This window comes from Microtus pennsylvanicus, chromosome 9 (assembly GCF_037038515.1).
Source record: "Microtus pennsylvanicus isolate mMicPen1 chromosome 9, mMicPen1.hap1, whole genome shotgun sequence".
Classification (NCBI taxonomy): domain Eukaryota; kingdom Metazoa; phylum Chordata; class Mammalia; order Rodentia; family Cricetidae; genus Microtus; species Microtus pennsylvanicus.
In genome coordinates this window covers 24,390,526-24,402,857 of record NC_134587.1, presented here as the reverse complement: position 1 = coordinate 24,402,857, position 12,332 = coordinate 24,390,526, and the positions used below count along the sequence as shown (strand labels likewise).

The following is a 12,332-nucleotide window of genomic DNA, read 5'->3' as shown; positions in this document are numbered from 1 at the left end:
GTCTTCTAGGGCATTCTCCTGCAGTAACTTGATTATGCTGTTGCTACACAATGAAAATATTTTGGAAACTCAATCTTGTTTTGTTAGTGAAAGAACAGTGGCAACCCTTGATTTGTTATGATTCTATAATTGACCATGCAAGCAAGCATGCTTTATTAAGTAGTACAAGGAGAAAATCTAAAATAGGTAGGCTGAGAAGAGAGGATTTCCACTGTGGGATTTAGGGAATAATAATCAGATGAAAGTAAATTTGCCATTTTCCAACGCTTCCCTGGGAAGTAAGACTAGCAGGCTGGAGGTGGTGTCTTGTCAGTGTCTCTCAGAAATTAACTGTAGTGAGAAGTAGTTCTGCTATAGTTAAGCTGCACTTCTTCAAAGAGAGGCAGGTGCATAGTGGGGCTGTTAATAAGTGTGTTAATTGGTTGTTAATAAGTGTGGTGTGTGTGCTTGTCAGACCCCACAGCAATGTAGGCACCATAGTTGAACTCAGATTGCCAATGAATAACAAGAATACAAGTGATTTCAACTGCTTTGAGGTGATTCTGAAAAATTAGGTGATTATTAGAAAATATATTAATTATGTTGAAATTGACCTGTAATTTAGAGGTAACCACAATAGCAGAGTGATGAATAATTGCCTCCAATTACCTATCCTTTATTATTTAGTGCCTATAATGGCAGACCCATAAGTTGATCATATATACATATTTATTGCAAAGAGTTTGAGGATTAGATGATATTAGCCTGACTACTTCCCACATTTTATAGAAGCCAACGTTAATGTTTTTTTAAATAACATGTTATTGATCTTACACAGTCTCTGATTTGTAATCTACACTTCTGTTCCTTGATTTTAGCATCACCTTCTCCTCCAGAGTGTTCAGCATAGACTACCTGTACACCTCATACTTTTTAACAAACCTCAGCATCGCATCCACACTTAAATTCTCTTCTGGAACTTCAACACTTATCCTGTTGGTCATTCTTAAAAATCTGTTTTTCTTTTTCTTGAGATCTTCGAAATCTAAAGTGTAACTTACAAATCTGTTGCTAAATCATTTATGAAGTTTTATTCCCTTATAAAATAATTAGGTTTTTCTGCTTTAATTAAAAACAAAAATCGCTGACCTCACTTGTGCGCAAGTAGCAAACTGACACCTGAAAACGCATTAGGAAACCATTTGCTTGTACATAATAGATCACAGTATAGAGTTGAATGCATGCCGTGATCCCTCTCTAACAGTTGGCAAACTATGTTGGGCTTTAACGGAATTCCATCTATTTGAACACCGAGCTTTCCGGAAACAATTTGCGTATACTTGATGACTTGGCAGCATGTATCCCAGTGGAGCCTGATGCCAATTACCTTGGCATTATTGAGCACTGAAGAACACGGTGTCTTTTTGGTTTATATAAGAGTTTAAGTATTATGAGCATTTATGAAAAGTTTAGAGCTTAAATTTGGGTTCAGCTCTGAGCAGTGGGATAGAGAACATGAAAAGAGTGCTGAGTGATCCCAACAGTTATTGTCTAGTGGGGATGGGGAAATTCTGTAAGTATTTTTGGAAGAACCAGCAATAGATTTTATTTAATAACTGATGTCGGATTCCCATCTATGTGCTGTGAATATGCTTTATTTTCTTTCTTTTTTGTTTTTTTGTTTTGTTTTTCCAGACAGGGTTTCTCTGTGGTTTTGGACCCTGTCCTGGAACTAGCTCTTGTAGACCAAGCTGATCTCAAACTCACAGAGATCCGCCTGCCTCTGCCTCCCGAGTGCTGGGATTAAAGGCGTGTGCCACCACCGCCCGGCAATATGCTTTATTTTCATTGGTTAATAAAGAAGCTGCTTTGGTCTTCAACAGGGCAGAATAGAGCTAGGTGAGGGAAAACTAAACTGAATACTGGAAGAAAATAGGTAGAGTCAGAGATGCCATGTAGCTGCCACTGGAGGAGACAGACGTTGGAACTTTGCCAGTAGGCCATGACCTCGTGGTGATGCACAGATGAATGGATATGGGTTGATTCAAGATGTAAGAGCGAGCTAGAAATACCCTAGAGCAATTGGTGAAACAGTACTACAATTAATAGAGATTTCTGTGTAATTATTTCACAAGTCTGGGCACTCAGGAAATGAACGAGCAGCCTCTGCCAATAAATAACCTTAAAAGAAATATGCAGGGTAGCCAGGGAAGTTATTTGAGATGTAAAACACTTGCTGTATCAGCTTCTAGCTTGTACAGTTATAATAATAATACAATTTAAAGAAAAAATAAACAAGAACATGAGAAAGAAAAATAATGTTTTTGGTTAAAATTTCAAGCTTTGTATATGTTTATGACTGTGAAAATGAACTTGCATTTATATAGCCTTCATTTGAAGGCACTTCTTGAATAAAATGATCACTGGATATTAATCTAAGCACTTTACATATATTTCTTAATTTGCTTAATCTATCACAGCAACCTTTTGAGGAAAGCTTCGATTTAACAAATAATAAAAATGAAGATTCCAAAGGCTTATTAACTTTATCTTCACCCAAATAATACATTAATTAATGATTCAACTAAGTGACACTGTTTGATTTTACATGGGTCTGGCCAGAAAATCCATTATTCATCCATTGGCCTCTAGGGCTGCTATGATCTGCTTCTTGGATACTGGAGTGTCAGCTGCATTTATCCTACAAAATCTACGTGTATAGCATTGTGGCTGCAGCTAAGGTGTTTATTCGCTTGTTTGTTTTTGTATTTTGACACAGAAGGATGAACAGTGAAATGACTTATCAATAAACTCCTATCAGCTCTCCACCACTCACACACACACATTTGCAGCTGTATGATAGATAGAGTTAACGATGATCCGATTTCAGCTCTTTGACTAAAGAGTCCATGAGACAATTAGTCATTGATATGTGGTTTGAGACCAAGTTTGGCCTCTAGACTTAGTTCTGCAATGAGTTTTTGCTTCTGGTATGTGCTAAAATCCAGTACTTGTCCTGAAATATGGACTTAGTAAAATTCACTTCAGAGTGCCACTGCGATAGAGTAGACAGATGTTATGCTACATAGCACAATGCTAACTATGCACTATGTGATTAATATTATGAGTCTTATCTTACCAAAAATAATGATCACTTTAAACAATACCCAGAGGAAAATGAACTAAGAACTTTTACTGTGGCTAAATGATGATTCTGTATGTTTTAATTGTGAATGATGTACTGTTATTTCTGGTTTACCATATAGTTTTCCATATGTCATAAAACTAATGGCTTTAGTAAACAAATATCTGATATTTTTATAAATATTTTAAAATTACAAGCAATATTTCATGAGATTGTCCTGATAACTCCAAGGTATAAGAACCAATAATATTTTAGTTTTTAAAGATTAGAGAAAATGAGAGTCAACAAAACAATTTTAGGTACCTTCCAAAACTTATACATTCTAGGTACTAGTACTGGGAAGTGACCACTGGGTTGGGGTGAGAGTTGTCACTTCCTGAATCTGTTTATGGGTCCTTTGGTGTTCACCTCCATAGAAATGTTGTCCTTGTCATACCAAACTGGATATCCCTGATCACTAACTTACAGAATTAATACTCCATCCACAGTAATTAGCATTAAAATTAGAATTATCATTGCCTACATTTCTGATGCTCTAATTCTCCCTTTTATTCCTTCTTTTGATGACATGGTGCAGCTTGATAGACAGCCAGTATAATAACGTAGACATTAAAAACATGGCTTTCTAGGTTCAGCCCCAGCTCCGTTATGGTTATGTGATTTTACTATGACTTAGTTTTACTTAAGGAATCCAGGAAAGAAGCAATAGTGTCTCTAGTATCTCAAGGTGTCTGGAGGATTGGCACCATAGTAAAAAAAGGAAACAGGTTTAAGAAGCTAAAAAGGAGAGGTTGCAATTTGTACAACTAACTGACTATAAAAGTTTCCTAAAAAAAAAAAAAAAAAAAAAAAAAAAGTTTCCTAAAGCCCTGTATGCTACTTGGAACTTTATGAACTACAAACCACAACTTTTCTCATGACTTGACATAGAGGCTGAAATGTACAGTGACTGAGCAGTTGCTTCTCCTCCTCCATCACGATCATTTTTATCTGTGCACCTGAAAATTCGTAATACTGTCAGAATGGAAGTGAAAAGTTTGATAGATTGGAAATACAGAAAATTAATGTTCAAAGCTGTTGGGTATTAGCAATCAATTTTTGTCAACTTACAAAGAATGAAAATATTTTAAAACATTTTAATTTAAATTTTCTCATCCAGTAAATATTGCATTTTCCCCCTCTTCAAACTCCTTCCAGATCCCCACACTTTCCTACCCACTAAACTCCGGTTCTTACATTCTGCCCCTCATCCCCAGCCATTCCCTTCTCTCTCTTTATCTCTCAGAAGTTCAGCAAACAAACAAACATCAAACATGGACACCATGGGGTCATACTACACAAGAAACTATTTGAAATTGCTACCTGTGACAAAGGGGAAATCAGTTTTCTCCAAGGGGGTGTCACTAGGCATGGCAACCACACTCTAAGGCACATCCCATATCCAGGAGTACTTAACCCATAAAATTAATTCCATGTTTTTAGTTAGTTAGTTTGTTTTTATTCATTTTTGACTCTTTAATTTATTTTGTTTTGTCATTTTTTTCTTAAACACTATTATTAAGTTAAATTACTCATATTCCCACTGTTTAGATTTTCTCAACATTTTGTTTCTACATGTGTCTCATGAACTGAGAGACTCAGTGTGAACACTAGATTTTCATTAAAAAGGCTTTTAGTAAGTGAATAAATATATCTATCATAACTTCCTATTAACGACACAAAGAAAACCGACATTAGTTTTTCTTTTTCTGTTTTTCCATTCTTTCATTGGCTATAAGAACACATATCGAACATCCAAATCCACACACATCACAGTTTTAAAATGTAGTCTCACCTTAGAATCTTACTAATTTGAAATTGAAATACTCACAATGATGAAAAAGTTTTATACATTGGATAACAAAAATACCTATGACTCCTATTTCTTACATTAGACAATGAGCCAGGATCTAATTAAGAAACTATTGCTTTTCATTGGCCCCTCAGTCTGCCCCAATTGTCAACCACATTCAGAGGATCCAGTTTGATCCCATACTCGTTCATTCCTAGTCCAGCTGGAGTTGGTGAGCTCCCATTAGCTCAGGCATATTGTTTCAGTGGGTGAACTAACCCCTCATGGTCCTGACTTCCTTAGTCATATTCTCCCTCCTTCTGCTCATCAACTGAACCTTGAGAGCTCAGTCCAGTGCTCCGATATGGGTCTCTGTCTCTGTCTCCATCCGTCGCTGGACCAAGGTTCTATGGTGATATTCAAGAAATTCATCAATGTGACGATGGGTCAAGGCCAGTTCAGGCACCCTCTCTTCCACTGGGACTAGAACTTCCCACAGGACAAGGTACTTTGCCCTCTCTTAGGACTGGAGGAGGGTGGGGGGAAGATGTTGGGGGGAGCGGAGGGGGGCGTGGGAGTAGGGAAGGAAGTGGAAATTTAGATTAGTATTATTTATAAAGTAATTTTTTTAAATAAAACAAACTACTGCTTTTAAAAATCTATCCTAAACTGATGTCCGTAAAAATGCAAACTCTAATTGAGAAGCTTTAAATTTGATATAATTATGTTTTCTAAGAATATGTATGCATGATAGCATCCTTTCTTCTAGAATGCTCAATCTTTTCACTACTTTTTCCAGTTAAAACTATTTAAAACTAAGCCATGCTTACATGCACGAATGAAGATATGAGCTGAATGAAAAGTGTTTTCAGGTGAACGCCATCATTCAAAGGGCACTATTTGACTGCACCTCTCAGATGGCGAGATGACTGTTTGCATGTTTTAACCATATTCCAGACTGGAACAAATGTGGTGAAAATCAACACGCACTCATCCCTGTGGAAACTGGCGAAGCAGCAGATGCTGCTGCTGGAAATAGCTGGGACTTCTGCATCTTTGGCTGAAAAACATTTTGTGAAAAAAAAAAAGATTTATTTCATGCATTGGCTCACAGATTAAAAAGGGTATATGTTATTGTTGTATGTGTTTAATTCTTGCAGCATTATAAATTTAGAATGGTAAAATGCAGATGACCTCGTTGATGTTTCCTATAGACAATCCTTTATTTACCCTAGACTAAGGTCATGTATTCATCCTAATTCAGGTTAATCATTATAATAACAGGTCTGGGAGCTTTTGAGGTGAAAATGGCAAGGCTTTGATATTTCAAGTCCTCATTTAAACTGTCATACTATCACTAATTTATTAGTTGTCTACTGTTTCTACTGGTAGAGAGAAGGCCTGCATAAGTCACAAGCAGTGAGCAGGATATGTTCAAAAATGACATAAGGACATGACCTAGCATGAGTTGCTTGGAAGGTGGAGTAGGGAGTAAGAGTAAGGGGTTAGCAAGAGTACTCCACCACAGTGGTGACTATTTTATCAGCACGCCCTCAACAAAGACAAATAAGCAACCAAACAATAAAGATATTCTACAGTAATGGTGGTCATTAGATGTTGTTTCAGTATTTGCTCTCACTGTTGGAAATCATTGCATAAAGCTCGTGACTGTAATTACTTTGAGACTTTTAATGGACAATGGTGTTTACAAACCGACAAAGATGTCACAGATTCAGAACACTGGCAAGCTGAGAATGTGCCTTGTCACACAATTGTACTAAACCCTGAATGTGGCAAAAATGGAGTGAGAAAGCTCCATTGAAACCATAAAGAGAGATTTTGTAACTTCATACAAAGTGGTTTCCTTTCAGAAGAGAATTAAAGGGCAAGCTAATATCATTAGCTGTATTATTAGTAATTAGAATATTTTTTTCTAGGTAGTTTATCTTCAAATTTTTCAAATAAATCAGGAGAGTCCTTTTTATCTTTTATGATGAAAGAGCAATCCAGCATTTTCATAAAAAGTATTGAGTAGTGGATCATAAATATGTTTAGATTACAAAATGATGTGCTAGTGTGTGTAAAATCCAGAAGTAACTTTTTGAACTGATTGGATTGCTTTCTTATATGAATATATAAGGGGCTGTTTTGTCACTATAGGCATGCATGTATCATTTCAGTGTTAGTGTGATGGCTGGGTATAGACACTTAATTGAATTATTAAAAGTAGAGAAGAAGAAGTGAAAGAGAGAGAGAGAGAGAGAGAGAGAGAGAGAGAGAGAGAAAGAGAGAGAGAGAGGATGAATGGATGAGAGGATGAACGGATGAGGAGAGATAGTAAAACTATGCTGACATTTTTCTTCTCTGCAGCTTATTAAATCAGGTTCCCTGTAGCTCAAAATGCCTCTGAGCCAAGGGTTACTTATCTTTCTATTTGACAGAGCACATCTGCTTAACAGGACTGTACAGAGGATAAGGAAGCAGAACCAGGGCACCTAGCACAGTGCCTATCATGACATGGACATTTATTTTCTGCATGAGAAGGTTTCAATTCCTTCTTAAAGATGGCTTATGATGATGTAATGATGACTACGAAGCACCTTGTGATATATGACTGATAATGTTCATTTGGCGGGAGTACGGAGGGATTCAGTGAAGGGTTTAACTTTTCTTCAGTGTAACAATTGAAATGACAGACTTTAATCCTAATTCTCTGTAAGTACTGTGTGGATTAATTTTCAGGCAGCAGAAGGGCACAGAACTCCTTTATTCATCCTATGCTGTGTTTTAAAACAACAAAAATCACCTGTGTGATGTGAATAATTGAAAGAAGGAAGATGGGCATCGTTCATTAGATACCACTTAATCCCGAAGAGAGAATTACTAGTTCTATGCTTTTATATTGTAATAGCCAACTGGAGAAGTTTGATAATGAAAGTGCAGGGAAGCAATCATTTTACTATTCACAGAAAATCATACTGTGATTTGTATAAAGCTGGGATCTGATGTGTGATTTTAACTTTTGACTTCATTTTTCCAAAGGCAAATAAATATTCAGAGGTTGATTGATTAGATAATAACTTAATGTAAATAAATTATATTGAAGAAAACAAAATTGGTTATGTCAAAGTACCTTGCGATACATTATATTCAAGCAACATAATATATGTGGCATGATTTTAAATCTTATATCCAGAATGACTTCCAGAATTTTTTAGAATAGAAATGGAAAGAGATATATTATGAGGTCCAAAGAAGCTATTTTACCATCAACATTTCTACAATATTAACCAAATTTATCCAGAATTTGTAGATCAAAAAAGGTAGAACTACCACAATGATTTGCCATTAACCAGTATAGAAATTTCTGGATTTGTTAATTTAATCAGTATTTTGGGGGAGATATTTTTGGTGTTCCTACCTCTTCTTGCTTGTTGTCACTTACTGATGAGGAAAATAAAACTCTTATTTATAAGAGCCAACTACACGTATTAACTGCATGATTTGTTGTTTTTATGTTACTTTTATTTCTTGCTATCAGCATGAAATTCTCTGTGTGTTCAACTTTACACTACAGAAAATGATTTAGAGTTTCTAACTTCTTTCTTTTTAACATTCTGGTAGTTTGCATTCAAAGTAAGATATATTTGACATATCACATTGCTTATTAAATGATGGATCTGGTTATACCATTTCCCCTTCAGTTTTGTCCTAAGCATTCTAATATTATTCTATGGTTTTAAACTTGGTTTGAGGATAATGAACCATGAATCATGTAATCTGAGCATTTCCAGCACCTTTTGTATTCCTGTGGGAGTATATGCAGTACAGCTTTAACATAGAGTAAAATTTCTAAAGTTTTATACCGTGGGGTCTACTTATATGAATCTCTGAACAGACGGATTCTCGCTTTTTCTTCTGCCTCTTTGCATAATCCATTAAAAGATTTCTTTCTGCTTGCAGGGATGACTTGTCAAGCTCGGACATCATACACTGAGGATGAAGTTCTTTGGGGTCATCGTTTTTTTCCTGTAATTTCTTTAGAAGAAGGGTTCTTTAAAGTTGATTACTCCCAGTTTCATGCAACATTTGAAGTCCCCACCCCTCCGTACAGTGTGAAAGAGCAGGAGGAAATGCTTCTCATGTCCTCCCCTTTAATAGCACCAGCCATAACCAATAGCAAAGAAAGACATAATTCCGTGGAGTGCTTAGACGGACTAGATGACATTAGCACAAAACTTCCAACAAAGCTGCAGAAAATTACTGGGAGAGAAGACTTTCCCAAAAAACTCCTGAGGATGAGTTCTACAACTTCAGAAAAAGCCTATAGTTTGGGTGATTTGCCCATGAAACTCCAACGAATAAGTTCAGTTCCTGGCAACTCTGAAGAAAAACTGGTATCTAAAACCACCAAGATGTTATCTGATCCCATGAGTCAGTCTGTGGCAGATTTGCCACCAAAGCTTCAAAAGATGGCTGGAGGACCTGCCAGAATGGAAGGGAATCTTCCAGCCAAGCTAAGAAAAATGAACTCTGACCGTTTCACATAGCAAACACCTCTTTAGGAATTATTTAATGTTTTGATTTAGTATTAGTCCAATATTTGGCTTACAAAATAATCCTCCCTAGGAAATCTGAGAGGTCTATCCCAGTCTAGCAAGTATATTTGAGAACTCTTCATTCCAGTGTTGTTACTTTGCAGAACATGAATTACGAAGGGAGGTCATCATAAGGAAGTTAATAGTGGGCATGTATTATCACATCAAGCATGCAATAATGTGCAAATTTTGCATTTAGTTTTATGGCATGATTTATATATGGCATATTTATATTGAATATTCTGAAAATATATATAAATATATATTTGAAGTGGAGATATTCTCCCCATAATTTCTAATATATGTACTAAGCCAAACATGAGTGGTTAGCTTTCAGGGCACTAAAATTATATACATGTATACATACACACATATGAACACACACACACAAACAGATAACATACCCATACAAACATATATATCTAATAAAAATTGTGATGTTTTGTTCAAATTTGTATTTCTTGTGCATGTTTACTTTATTAGAATAGGAAGGCTGCTGGCATTGATTATGAATACCAAATATTTTAGCCTTAAATTATTTGTTCTTTAAAATCTGATTTAATGTTTTCTGCTGTTAAGGTCATGGAATCTTTCAATTGTACTTTATCATGAAAGATTTTCAGAAGCTTGTGGTGTTCATGGCACCGCTGACAGAGACATCATGATTATGTATTTAATTTGTAAATTTTAGAGTGTGCCGGTACCTGGTACATACCATTGAACTTTTCTTATGATTTTCTTAGAAGTCACTAGAACTGGGGTCAGGTGAATAAGTTTATCAATTCATCAATTAGTCTTTTCCTAGACTAACTAATATCTCTAAGTTGGATTTGTACACAATCTAATAAAAATATGAGCTCTGAACAAATGCTGAATCATTGAAATAATCATTAGCCAGGTTATATTTGAATGTGTTAGAATTTATGTGATATTTACAGGGTAATGATTCCTCTTTCAAATGAGCTGATTGCAAACGTTTTCTGCTTTTTCTGGAACTTTTGTCATCCATAAAAAAAAGCCTTGATCTTTCAGTAGATATGACAGTACAATGAAGCAGACGAAGCACTCATGCTAAAAGGTCTATGTCTAATAGAGACTTTTATGCTCTTCTATTTTTTATGCCATTTGTCATGAAAGGATGGATTTGTTCCTTATCTGGGGGAATATATCCCAGACCTGTCAGTCATAATTTAGCACAGACCTGAGAGAGATTAAAATCACAAGAATTAAAAATGTTAGTATACTCAGGATTTTCTGGTTTTGTTTTGGTGTTGAACAATTTTTTTTGATGCCTTGGATCCCTGGCCACCAAAATAAGTTTAGTAGTACTCTATTTCAACCCCCAACATCTGGCTGGAATCAAACTTGATCAGTAGTACATTTTCAACACAGGTTTTAGGGTGAGGAGTTTTTAAAAAAAAATGCTGAATGACTTCTTGGTATATTCGCATAGGTTTTCCTATATAATTTCTTTGGAGTTTGCAAGTGAAATTGGCTCAGAATTAGCTCACTTCTCATTAATATGTAAATCACAGATGGATGGTTTGAGCACACAGTATTTATGGTTTAGTGATCTTGCGATCATTGTATTAGAGGCAAATTATTACATCAACAGTATATCATCCACGATATCTTCTGGCTACCTCTGTATCAACCAAATTCTGTAGGTGCAAACACATACCAGGGAATGATTACTGGAAAAATGATCAAATATAGCATCCATCCACTGTGAATAGGCAGTTGCCCTACCCCTTGATCACTAAATGTTCTTATTTGCCAGATGAAGATGATAAAATATTAGCAAGAAAAAAAAGGGGGACCAGTGGGTATGGAATATTTAGCAGTGGAGGAAGCTGCATAGATCATTTAGTCCAACACCTTAAAACTATACAGAGCCATAATATTCTTTGGAGAGTCATTTTAATTTGTTTTTGGTATTGTAAAGAAGAACCAAAAACAAACTCTCTGGATTTATTCATTTAACAAAAATTGTTGCATGCCTTCTTTGTCCTAGGCATTGTATTTTTTTTTCTTTTTTATAGTTTAGTTCCTGGGGATTTAGAAATGTACACTGTATTAGGAAGAAAGTGTGGAGGAGAAAGAGAGAGACAGTATCCAGTAGTCAACATTTCAATTATGAAGATAAAAATAGGGCAGAAACAGCTGTGGGTTGATGAGAGCTCAGAAGGTGACACAGAGGGAGGTAACATTAGCATTGGGACTTAATGACAAGAAAGAGCCAGTGTGGCCATAATAAACTAATTCAAGAGAATAGTACACTTTTACCTTTTCCGCATACGTGTGGGAACAGTATGATTTCTGCATGTACTTGCAGTTTAATCCCAATTTCTAGGTTGATTACAGGATCCAGTCTGCCCAGGAAAAATTGCAGTTTATACTTGTTGTACTTGTGTAATTATTAGTATCCCTCTCTTTGATTCCTATTATGTCCTGGTTTGGATGATATATGGTAAAGTTTTGTTGATGCTAACAAAATTATCGAGTCTAATATATTTGGAAAAAATAAAGAATTGCTTTACTTCTCCTTTTCTTGATTTTCCTTTCTTTCACAGACTATTTGAAAACGCATTTCCAGTATCCCCTCTTTTAGCCTCAAGGAATTCTTAGAAAAGAAGTCAGGTCTGCACATGATATGTCTCTTAGGCTCAAAACTTAAGCATTTAATTGAGAGCATAACATACAAAGTAAACCTATTTCCATTTAAAGAAGTTCTAAGAGCTAAAGTCAAAGGAACTAGAAGTTAACTTATGTAACCAAC

General features: G+C 35.7%; 1 protein-coding gene across 2 annotated transcripts in view; it reads left to right on the top strand.

Moving 5' to 3' along the window:
* The window catches only part of Kcnj3 (potassium inwardly rectifying channel subfamily J member 3), a 128,231-nt gene extending 116,131 nt beyond the window's left edge, over positions 1–12,100 (top strand). For both annotated transcript variants that reach the window (XM_075985186.1, XM_075985185.1), the window contains one exon: positions 8,919–12,100. In XM_075985186.1, coding sequence (XP_075841301.1) covers positions 8,919–8,924 — 6 coding nt within the window. In that variant the 3' untranslated portion in view covers positions 8,925–12,100. The remainder of the gene's footprint in view (positions 1–8,918) is intronic.
* The last annotated feature ends 232 nt before the right edge of the window (positions 12,101–12,332 follow it).